This window comes from Trachymyrmex septentrionalis, unplaced genomic scaffold (genome assembly GCF_001594115.1).
Source record: "Trachymyrmex septentrionalis isolate Tsep2-gDNA-1 unplaced genomic scaffold, Tsep1.0 scaffold60, whole genome shotgun sequence".
NCBI lineage: Eukaryota > Metazoa > Arthropoda > Insecta > Hymenoptera > Formicidae > Trachymyrmex > Trachymyrmex septentrionalis.
This window is the reverse complement of record NW_017305779.1, coordinates 2,142,879-2,155,923: the sequence shown is the minus strand read 5'-3', so window position 1 is coordinate 2,155,923 and position 13,045 is coordinate 2,142,879. Positions and strand designations below refer to the sequence as shown.

Below are 13,045 nucleotides of genomic sequence, written 5' to 3'. Positions count from 1 at the left end.
AGATATATATATATATATAAAGTATATATACTACCACAGTCGCCAGAGCAGTCACCATCACTAACCATCTCTCTGTACGACATCCATTTTCATCTATCAGTCCGTATACAGGCACTGCTCGACTACGACGCAGCAACCGAAGTTTCATAGTCTCTTCACGTTCCTCCTGTCTCATTCTCTTCGTTCACTTCGTCAGAGAAATACCGACAATTCACACCGAAAGGAAAGAGAGGGAAAGAGAGAGAGAGAGAGAGAGAGAGAGAGAGAGAGAGAGAGAGAGAGAGAGAGAGAGAAAGGATTCTTTCATGCGAAATTGTTCATTAAATGGTTAATAATGCCTTTACGCGTTGAAAGAATGCGTATCGTTATCCGCGTTGTTATAACCAATAACTATATGCGTCTAGTCATTATTAAACAAGATGTACCGTAATAACGGCTTTCCCGTTTTGTTCGCGTCGTTGGATTATGCATCGCGAGTTGCCGCAACTAAAATGCTGGAGCTGTAGTTATCGCGAAATATACGCTCGTGTTTCATGTTTTAAGATGGCATCTTCTCCCTAATGTTCTAGAGCGATTTGAAACGCAAAGTAGATCAAACGTTTATCGAGATCGGTGTTATCAATATTAACGCGTCGCGTAGCCAAGATGAAATTTATTCGGATCGATCTATCGATCTCCACCTTTGTCCTTTCTCTGAAAAGAATTCGAATCGCGAGAGGATGAATAGATACAAAAAAAGCCGATCTATCGTTGCAGCTATTGTTTTTCTTTTTTTGACAATGGCTTTCGGGCACATCGCCCACTTCTATTTCCATGGAGTCATTTCATGGAGGCTTTCCAAAAGACCACGTCCAATATTACTGGCGCAAAAATTTCTTCGGTTTCTCCCAGTGGACATCCGAGATAAGATCACAAGCAGCGTGCATTGATTTATTAAAATATATACATATATGTTAAAATATTTATTATTACTTAGAATTTATTTCAACGCAGGAAATATTTGATGTTTGAGTAGATGTTCTCTCACGGTTAATTTTCTGTCTACCAACAGTCAGGGAGTTTCAAAAAATTGGAAATTAATTTTTGTAAAAATAATAACACACATTAATTTTGTTTTAGTCGAATATAATTATCAATTTTATCAAGTGTCGATAAAATAATTTAATAAAGTTATCGCAGCAAAAACTTTAAATTGGATAACGAAATGTGTCACATCAAGTAATAATAATTATTTAATAAATATGCAAATTTCTGATATACAGATGTTTTAATCTCAATTCAATTTTATATAAATTTTTTAATAACTTTTTCTGGCTCGTTATTTTTAAATTGCTTGTACGGTGTTATTTGCACTTTTTTCGGAACACCCTGTAGAGAGCTTAGAGTCGCGTGTAATTGCGTAAGTTTCGCTTTACACTTCCCGGTAATAGCGCGATCCCAGCAATGGAAGGAAGATTGATCAAGGCCGGCACACAGTGCCGCTATATGTAGCGAAATTGATTTCACGCGAGAACATATCGCCGATGTGGCGTATTAAGCGCTTTACGGCTCCACTTGTTGAACCGATAACTTCCCGATAGCCGAGGGTTCCCTTCCTCTCATCTCCACGGAGACCTCTCGCCGGGGAAAGAAATTTCGGCGCCGTGCGCGCAACCGTCGTAGGTTTTAATTAAACTTGGCACTGTCAGAGTTTATAACTTGTTGGAAAATGCGATTACTTCCGGCAATGCGCTCGCTCGCGTTTCAACTTCTTTCTTTTAACACGGTCGGACAATCCTCCACGTGAGAGTTTACGTTCCTTTCTAATAAGGATCATCGCGACGGTTTCATTATTTCTTTTCTTTGTTCTTCTACATTATGAAACGTATAGAAATCTATGAGCGAGAGGGAAATTTTGCTTCGTAGAGATTCGCGATTACTTTCGTCAATATCTTTCACAAACCTTTCATAAATCTCGCAATTAAAAATATTCCAGAGAATATTTCAGATTGAAAATAATGATACCATGACTGTTCATTTCATAAAATAGGCAAAACTTCTTTTTTTCTATATTTTTACTTTATTACTTGTAATAAATAATTAAAAATTTTTAGGAAATTATTTACAACAAAAAATGTGTTATATTCGTCTATTTTAATTTTATTTTTATATAAAAACGGAAAATTGTTTTTCTGTAACATGTGAAATATTTTTTTAAAACTGAAATAACCTCTATTGTCTAAAAAAAAAAATAATAATAAAATTCTAACCGATAAAAATTTTCTTATTAAAATGCAAAGTGCATATTTCGTCGATATTAATATTAAATCATCCTGCTTTGCCATCTTTGAAACAATTTCGATTATCATGATTTTAACAACGTATTTACCACTTTCGATCATTCGCAAAAAAAAAAACAGAAAATACGATAATCGCGTAATTATCGCGAAAGAAACATTTCGCCTGTATACATCGTGCATAATGATAAAATCTGGGAAATATGTTCATGCATAATTTATCATCGCGATCGATCAGCAACCACTCATGTGCCGTTAATTCAATTGATTAATTCGTAGCTCTTGATTTTGATCGTTAACAGAATCGCTCCGTACCCATATGATTATTAGCCACATAAAGCAATTGATAAATAAATATCTATACTACAAATATCATATTTTCGTCATCAGACTGATCTTTATTTACATTTGAAGCTAACGTGTGTATTGATAAAAAAAAATTTCTTCTTATTCCTATAATTTTTCTTGCAAGACAAAAGACCTCTTGAAAACGATTAGTGGATTCTTTGTCGAATTGAATTCCTCATCGAACTTGAATAGAAACTGGCAGAACGATAACGTCCAAATTAAACGCGCAACGAGTGCACTGCTTACAACTTGTATGCCCTATGCTCTAAGCGAATCTTGTGGATCGACCAGTGCGAGCTCGAGCCTACAGCGAAGATATTGAGGCCTAGTATCCGGCTTTTCCGCTTGTTAGATTTAAGCTTCGATGCTTAATCGCACCCGCTGGGAAACCGAGGTAGTTCGGCGATTGGCCCTAGGCAACAGCATCTGCCTTTGCTTTAAACGACAATTAACGAATGCAACAGTGCATCATATATCGCAAAAAATAGCTGAAATATTTCTACACAACAATCTTGTATCTTGTAACTTACAAACTCAGATTTTGTTATATATTCATTGTTATTAGGTCTTTACAGTGATTTTGTTTAATAGCGTTTTTGAAGATATATAATTTTATAATAATCTTCTAGCTTACTTGTTTTAATACGCAATACTTAATAATTTATATTAAAAAAAGAGTAGATTCTGTTGCCTCGTTGGATAAAAGCATATTTGGAAATCTGGAGACGAGAAGTTTCGAAGGATATTTCAAAACAGTAATATGATGGGCATGAAACAATGAACAGATAAAATCAATAATTATAAGCGTTAGGCGTAATTACTTCCAGCTTCGAGCACATTCGTGCCAAACAAACACAATATAATTTTCATTCAAACATCTAGTCATTTCAGAATATATCTCGATTCTTTGTCCGACGTAACGACTCTTTCTCATTTCGAGCGAGTTACATTTACTTATATTCGTTATTGCACCAATTTCCCAAAATCGACATCACGATAAACGTTCCGTGCCTTGCCCCTCCGATACGAAATACATTCAGGTCCACATTGGCTTGTCCACGAATGCACAATTTCTATTTGCACATGTGTCTGTTTACAATGCATAAAACGCACTTAAGATTTGAATGTTCGTGCGAAATGAAATATGGTGCAAGCTGCATTGGAGAAGGATTGAGATGCACATTGTTCGGACGTGTTATGCGCCCTGAGTAATTGCCGAATCCGAGGAACGAGACGTGCTGGATACGTATTGTTCTTAGCGTGTCACTGAATTCCTGTCTATATGCGAGAGGCATGCCAATGATGCATGAATATATGATAACGGAGAGTACACGAGGTTGCATGAGCATGTTTTTAACAGTAATCCATAGAGAGATAAAGGAGATATGTAACTTAATATTATAGAGTTTAGATCGGTGATGATAGGTCGGGTTTTAGCAGCAGCCATCAATTTTAGCGATTCAGTTAGAGACTAATGAATATCTTTCTCTTTTCGTATGAGTTTCGATTGTATCAAGGTTATGCATAAATGTTTTCTATATATCATAGAACGTGTTGTCAAATTAATAAAGTTAAGAGTAGGACAGATAAATCGAGAATAACAAGCGTAACCAGCGTAAAGATTAGATTTAGAAATTATGTTTACACGAATCAATTTTGTAAACGTTCTCGTCTGATATTTAATGTTAAATGTGCGATTTTCTTCGTTCATTTACGATCGATTGCGTTATTCCCGAGGCGAGTAATTTCAAGCCGGATCCAGATCAAGCGGACGAGGTGCAAACAAACGCAAATGAACGGGGTGTTCTCACTTTAACGAGAGCAGCATCGCCAATTGCTTATGCTTAGCGAGTGGTCTATTCGCGCTTGTTCGCGCTTGTTCGCGCTTCATTTGGGTCCAGCTTACAGCGTAAGCGCTCCGATGCGCTCTTACACAAAATGCGAACAAGACCAACGCTTTTATTCGTATCACCCGGTACGTTCGTAGAGCGTACGCTAGAACTAGAGTAATCTCGTCCGAGACGTGCATGTCACGTGGATCGGTTAATCGTTTGAATTCCGCGCACGCGGCTACGCGGATGAGTGCGTTTCGTTGTACCGTTGAGCGTGCCGTACCGTGCCATGCCGTACCATGCCGCGCCGCGACGCTCGGCGTTGTGCTCTGCCATAAAATCTAACATTTAACCCGCCGTTATCGTGTTCTTGGACACTGCGCACATCCGCGATGAAACAAGCAATGTACATACAATAAACAATTACGTTTATAAATATACAGAACACGCTCTCAAATTATGACCGCCATGATAATACTTAACCACGAATTTCAGAGTAATTTAATTTAGAAAAGTTTTATTCGACAATTCTGTTCTTTTCTATTTAATTTATTTTTTACTTTAATTGTGCAGAAACCAAATAAATTGTAAAAATAGATCTAAGATTTTGCAGTGTTCGTATATAAGGTTAACGTTCTCGAATCAATCATTTCTTTAAGTCGCTACAAATTATTTATTTAAAAATTTAATGTTAAATTTGAATAATATATAATATATTATTAGTATTATATAATATATGTATATATTGCTACAGAGATACACATTCTTAAAGTTCCAAGTACAAAGAAGTTTTTTATTGTTAAATTACCTCAGAGAAATTTTCCTTTTCACGGACTGAAGGTACAAATCTTAATAAATGTAATGGTAGAGAAAAACGTCTCGAAAAAGGATTATCGAAGGACGAGAACGGGCAAGAAAGGAGTGCGAAAAGAAAAAAAAATCACACATTCGAAAATAATTGATAACAAAATAATACTCTAGTATTTTGATCCCCAACAGCAAAGTCATGATATTGAAGAAGATGTAGAAAGCAAGGAGATAACTCCAACCGAGTTGTCCAACAGTGAGCATCGGGATGGGAGGCAAGAAGGAGGGGAGCCACGGAACTTTTAATTAGCAAATTTATCCATTTATATATACTATACGCCGCTAAAAAAGGGAACAATCGTACTTTGTCGGTCAAAAGTCAAGAAAATAAGAACTCAAGAACGAGTCGCGCTATATAAGTGGGTGAGGGCGTTGGAAAGCTACGAATAAAACGCGAAAGATGAGAAAGGATGAAGAGTTAGGTGAGCCATGGTGAGGGGAGGTTCTGAAGAGGCGCAGAGGAGATGGCGGGAAATAAACGAGGTGTGGTAGACTGGACCGAGGCTCCCGATCCCACAATGCGCCACAATGGAGCGCCGGCGATGGTTTTGCATATGAAAGAGGACCGAGAATGGAGGGAACGTGAAGCCAAAGGCCGGGGGAAGGGGTAGTAGGTATACGTAACGCGATATTATATCGGACTAGGAAGGTTAACCCATCCCCCCCCCCTCGCCGTCGCTCTCTCATCCCCGAATCTCTCTTTACGTCTATCTATCCGTCTGTTCCGTTATCACCGTGGGTTCCTTCGCGGTTTCCCCTCCTTAAAGGTCCACGAAGATCAGAGGCCTGGAGAAGGAAGAGGGAGGAAAATCGTAAGCCGACAGTACCTACTCTGGGAGGAAACTGCATTAGATAAAGAGGACGTTTTTGCATTAAGATAGAGGCTCGTTTTCATACAAGGTACGACGTGCCCTTTAAGATCTCTCGGTCGTCCTCCCCCATCTTCCTCCCTACTTTAAATCCTTTGCTTCCTTCATTGTGCTGCAAATTCGTGATCCACTCTTGCTCGAAAAGACATGTGCACGACGCTGCGTGTCCCAAAGAGGGGAAGAGAAAAAATGACGGTTTTCGTTTTGGTGTACAGGATTTTCCTTTTTGGGGGCGCAGCGGGATCGCGGGATCGTTCGGTTTTCGAATTTCAACTTTCGGATACGAAGCGACGTATTGTGCGCGCCTTCGAGTTGCCGCCGTAGTTGCTCGCACGATACTATCCGACTCGCGTTGCTATGGATACGTTCTTTCACTTCTGAAAGCGATTTTCATATCGCATATTCATGAAAAATCTGTTATAGGGTTTTGCGAAGAGCTTCACGAAGAAATTATTTGCTGATCATCTTTATTTGACAATAACTGAAAGATCATTTCTTTTCAGTTTCATATTGTTATACTGATAGTTCTAAATAATCTAGATATTTCTAGATAACTAGATAATATATATTTAATGTCCATGGGAGGAGCAGGAGGGAGGGGGGGAGGCTCCCATTAGACATTAAATATAATATAAACATCATAAATTTTATAAATTTCATTTTTTATCCCCTATGTTTTATTCATTTCTAAAGCGTATTTTTGACATTTTAATTTCAAAAAGCTTAAAATACACGTACATTGTTCCGCACGCAAGAATGTTTTCAGCTTTTCTCTTTTTTCCTTCCTTCTTTCATTTCAGCCCACAACAATTAATCATCAGGAAAATGAATTGACGGCAATATGACATAAATGTTTGAGAGTCGCAAGCATCTGTCGGTCGCGGCGACTTTTTCGTTTCCCCCTTTGGGATGCGAGAGGTGCTTCACCACCCCTCACCCCCTCGGAACGTCGCAAGGCGCATCGAAAGGGAGAATGGGGTCGTGCTTATACTCTGGCATAATATATTATAAGTGGAGGCACTCACAAGGCCGTCACTACCAAACACTCGCACCCTCTCGCATCCCAACCGCCCCCGTAGTCGTCCTCTCTTCGCCCTCCGCGTCCGCTCTCTATACACTCCGTTCGCGGGTTATCGATAAGAACCGCGGAACTCCTTTGTCGGTTGATAGATAGCCTTTCAGAGGGATGCGAGGTCAGATATTCGACATGGTACAGGTTCAATTTCATGCCAATAATATCTGTGCAGAGGGAGGCGAATAAGGCAGAGAGCAGGAGATGGGAGGAGGATGAATATTCGTGATACGCCACACTGCAGTTTCCTCTTTCAGGATAGCTTCGGCCAGAATGTGAAGCAGAATGACGATTAATACGTGTTAACCAGACACCAGATTGCATTTTCACGCCCCTTTCTCCGCCCAACCTCTCTTCCTCCCGCCCCCCCTTTTTTTTCATTGATTTTAATCCGTAAAAAATGTGTTTAATTAATGGCGTATATCAGCGGCTTGGAGCGAACTGCAATAACCGGTGAGAGTTCAATTTAGCGTTGATGATACGAAGGATCGCGAGCGAAAGCGCGGTAACCCACATTTGGAACAGTCACGATAGTTACTTCAGAAGTAATATAACTTGCGGAACACATTCACGAGAGCGTGAAGAACTTGTAATAAATTATACCAATATGGCAAGATCACAGGCGAAATATGTGTGCTTGGTCGACATTTATTTCTATCTTGTTTACTATTTTTATATCCAATATGAAGCTCACTCGAGTTTTTGATGTAAACATAATGTTACATCCTGTGAGAGTAAAACACCTGAACTTTGCTACTAAACCGTTACCTCTCGTGGCTACCTTTCTTTATTTTTCTGAAAAGTTACGTTCTATGGGTTATCGTGTTCTTGCTCGCGGAATTCTTCATATTTACACAGTGGCAGACCGTCGCGGCGCGCAACGGTACAGTTTTCTAGTCGAGGGATGTGGCGGAGAAGCCGTAGCACAGACTCCGCCATAAAGAGAAGATTCCTTCGTAGAATATACCGGCTTTTGATGCCTGCCTTCGAGGCGATGTATACGAATATTTCATTCATTCGCGAATAGAAAGCGTCCCGTGTTTATATCTCTCTTTCTGCACAAAGTCTCGCAGACGTTATCGTAATCGAGTTTATATTTGAATCGCGACAGAAAGCTTATGATTGTACTTCCGAATATTTCAAGAGTAACTGACGTAAAGGGGAAAACCGGGAAAAGCGATAGGAAAGTGCTTTAGGTTAGTAGGAAGTTGGATTCTTCTTCAACATCGGTGGACGGAGTAACTCTAGAACTTTACTTAGTAATTAACTCTTTCGGTATTTATGTTCGGCATATTAAGGTACATTAAACGTTCGTTGTGCTCATTTTTACATTAACCCTTTAGGGGCAACTGAGTGCTGTAAATTTGCAACGATCATTTTGAAATTAAATTCCAGATAAATTCGGGGTAAATTCGAGATCTGTGAAATAAGTTATATTTAAGAATTAAAAATGGAAATATATGTATTATAGAACATTGAAATATAATACTTCCACTTACCAAAAAGGTTATACATTGATATACGTATTAATATAGATATCAGTAGATATCACTTACAAGATCGCTTACAAGAATTAGAATTAGTCAGTTTCAGCAACAGCAGTAAAAAAGTTGTCTTTTAATGACAAGAAATGCCGTCCCTAAAAGATTAACAACTTTTATTTTCATTACATCGAAATAAAAAGAAATACTTTTCAAAATTTTATTCTAATCTGATAGATACCGAAAGAATTGATTAAAGTATAGGTTATGGAAGCTATTAAAAAATGTGGCTTAACAGCACTTTCACGAAATATCTCTCGAGGTAGATTCCGAGTTAGATTCGCGACAACAAGAAATAGCTAATTAATGAGTTACGCACGGCGATAAGATTAGGTAGGCTTTGGGAAGGCGGGGAAACGGTTCCGAATCGGTCTCTAAGAAATGGGTTTGTGAGGCCAGGTGGCGTGGATTAAAGCAGACACCAAGGCGATCCTAGCGATTCATGAGCACGTAATCACGAACAACGCCCGTCTGTCGGTGACCCACAGCGACTACAATACGTGGACGTTGAACATTCGCAGTGCACGCCGGGAAGATCGCGGAATTTATATGTGCCAGGTCAACACGGATCCCATGAAGAGCCAGGTACGCAGTATTTTTCCACATATAAAATGCGACTTTTGCAAAAACAACTTATGTCTCGCGAAGAATAATTCCACATGCACGCGCGCGCGCACATATCTTTTTTAAAAATTATATTACAAGTGCACAGAGATATGTAATAATTAATGATTATCACGGAATTATCGAGCGAATAGAGCTCTGTAACGCGAAAATTACTTCAAGTTCACTGATTTATAATTGTGACTTCAGACTCGGAGTTCTCCGAGCTTTAATCCGGTTGGTGGTTTCGTTGTATATTTCGTAGCACTCCATATTCTCTCTTCGCTGTACACGCATATACACACGCAGGTATGCTATAATTTATCTCCTCCGCATTCGCAGAGCGCGTTTTTGGAGGTGGTAATACCGCCAGACATCATCTCAGAGGAAACCTCGAACGACATGATGGTTCCCGAGGGAGGTGCCGCGAAGCTGGTGTGCAAAGCGCGCGGTTATCCCAAGCCTGACATCGTGTGGAAGCGAGAAGACGGCGCCGAAATCATTTCGCGTTCCGGTCCTGGCAAGACAAAAAGTAAGGGTTCCAAGTTTTATTTCGCGCCAGTCAATCGCTTACTTCTCCTTTGGGAGCGATATGGTGACGTACTGCGATACCAAAAGCTTTCTTCGGATGCGAATTTATCGGCGCAATTAAAACTGTTCCCACCAGAATAATTTACGAACGACGAAGATCGGCATTTAATTGGCACTTAGGTCGCTAATACATCCGGTACGTATAAATAAATTAATTTGGAGAATTATGTTTCGTCTTTGATAAGCTCATTTTAAATTCCAGAATTCTAATCGATAATTCTGAGAAAACGTTGAAATATGCATTATTACTAGCTGACTAATATATCTTCATTTGCAAAATTAACTTGTATTCAACGCTATAGTTAATCCTTTGTGAACTAGTGATCCCATTTGGAATCATCCTCTTTTGTTTTATAAACTGCTCGCTTGATTTGTATGAAACTTAGTCTTTAGAGTAATTTGATAATACTTTATCCAAATCTAAGGTAAAAAATAAAATATTCAAAGTAATCGATTCAAAATATAACGAATTTTGAAACATAATTGGATTATTAGAAAACTCAGTTTTAGGGAATTTTTAATTGCAAAGTAACATCAAGTTTCTAGTTTCGCTTTGTTTGGAACTCATCACTGCAATGTTGCGCAAACAGTTAGTATTGATTTCTAAACTGACTTTCGAACTCTAATTTTAAGCACTGTAACACTGGATAGATTTTTTTTTAATTAAAGCTACTATTCTTTTAAATTCGATGTTTTTAGGCTACATTTGAACTCAGTGATATCAAGAATCTCCTGAAACAGAGTTTCACGACAATCAGATGATTTCTTTGAAATCTTATGTAATTTTAGAATTTTGGGGTCACAGAATCGAATTCAATGACCCCGAATGAGCTTCTATCAGTTATTTTGTTAGAGAACTCCAGTCCCCAAAAGGTTAAATAGTAATTATAATAGATTATATCAAAAATAGATTTAACGATGCGATAACGACGAATTCCGACGTGGACATTTACGCGTCTATATTAGTTGAATCTGTTAAGTCGATCGGGTATTAATGTTGCACACTTTGATTACGTGTAACGAGCTAACTTCTGAGACTGCCCCTCGTGTTTGCATATTGCAGTACCCAGTGCAGAGGGCGAAGTGCTGACTTTGTCGAAAGTAACGAGGGGCGAGATGGGCGCCTACCTGTGCATCGCCAGCAATGGAGTGCCTCCGTCAGTCAGCAAACGAATGATGCTGCACGTGCATTGTAAGTACATACTGTTCTACTTAGATATCTTCGCCACAAAAGACATTTTTTGTAGTCACGAATATAATATACGTATGTTCCGACATTTGTTTTACCAATATATTTGCGATTAACGTTTTAAAATATATATCATTTAATCAATTTATTTATATTATCACATTCAAAGTAATATTTACACAGACTATTGTACTTCTATCTCTATCAAGTAGATCTCTTAAACCAATTTGAAGTCAATTTATCGCGGAAATATTTACATAAAATTTCTTATATATTTGTCTCATCGTGACTAAAAGACGAATAACATCGAGGCAAGACTTGCTAAAACTTTCAATTGTTTAATGCTGTTAAGTGAGAAATAATAGAAAGGCGAAACTGTGCAATTTCTCTGCGTAATCTAACAGAAAGAATATATCAAAAATTTATAAAGTAAACATTGCGGACGCTCCGTACCAAAAAATGTAGAGCAAGCTGCATAAAAATCTTTCGCACGATCCGTACGGATTAAAATTTATAAATCCGCTTCTTTGTCCAACAAGTCACATGTATATTTCATGGAATATATCAGCTTTTCACTAATCTTTAATTAATAATCATAATTTGCATAAATGGTTAGCATCATCTTACAGAATATTCTATTCATACAGAATATTCTATTCATCAAATATATATGAACATATGCGAATAAAAAATATGTTGAATATTTAAGAGAAAATTATTTCTTACAATAACAGTTTTACGGAATATTTTAACTATATTCATTTCTATCTTAAATTCAATTTGTACGTTCATATATTTGTACGAATACAATTAAACACTAGTAGAATAAAATAACTCTACGTTCAAAATAACTCTAACATTCTAAATTAATAATGATAAAATAAATTAAATATAAAATAAATAATATTTAAATTATTTAAAAGAGACGAAATTTGTCTCGAAATTTTTTTGAGTCAGGATAATGAAAATTCTGAAATTTGATTCGTGATTTGCTAATACTAGCAAACTAGCATAGCTGATACTATGATCGCATTTTAATCGTCACACATTCGTAGGAAGAAAGTAGAACAAGCGTATTCACGAGGAAATGCAACAAAATTCGTTTTTTTTACTGCTCGTATAGCCTCACGGCACCAGGGCGTTTCCTTGAGCAATCGTCCAGAAGGTGTAAAGTCCGCGAACTACCGGCAGTAGCCTTATCCACGCGAGACACACTTCTCGGTGTAAAACGAAAGAGGCGTCTCGGAGGGAATACAAGGCGCCGCAGCAACGACGAAGAAAAGCGTCGCTTGTACGACGAGATAGCCATCGTCGCCTTCCCTTGCATAATTTTACCGTAGCAAAGACGGGAGTGAGACCGAGGAGAAACCTCTTCTCCGTAAAAGCCGGAGACGGAGAATGACGAAGACCGCGGCTAGGAATGGAAAAGGAAAGGGAGAAAAAGACCGAAGGTAAAATACTGCTTAAATAACAGGCGCGTAATGCGCCTAGCGACGAGGGTGAAGGAGAGATTTCACGGGGTGAGATGGGGTGTCGGAAAGGAGCACGAGATAATAAAATTACACTCGGGACGACGGTACAACGCACCCACGTTCATACCCCTTCCCCCCACCCCCTCCCCCTCCTCACCTCTTTCGAAGATTTAGCGAGAAGACGATGTGCGCAATAAGGTTCCATTCAAATTGCGCGAAGATGAGGGTAGATGAAGACGCGCGCAGAAACGCGCTATGTCGAAGAAATGTCGTAAATTCAATTTATTATAGATTTCATCATTGAATTGATTATTTACCTGTCATAATATAAAAGATAAAGACAAAGTTTTTTTTCGATGAATCGAAGCGACGATCGAGCTATAAT

General features: G+C 38.4%; 1 protein-coding gene across 2 annotated transcripts in view; it reads left to right on the top strand.

Moving 5' to 3' along the window:
* LOC108752461 (lachesin-like) overlaps nt 1–13,045 on the top strand; it is a 139,830-nt gene that overhangs the window by 111,358 nt on the left and 15,427 nt on the right. For both annotated transcript variants that reach the window (XM_018493290.1, XM_018493289.1), the window contains exons 4-6: nt 9,205–9,390; nt 9,751–9,940; nt 11,063–11,191. In XM_018493290.1, the coding sequence (XP_018348792.1) occupies nt 9,205–9,390; nt 9,751–9,940; nt 11,063–11,191 (505 nt within the window). The remainder of the gene's footprint in view (nt 1–9,204; nt 9,391–9,750; nt 9,941–11,062; nt 11,192–13,045) is intronic.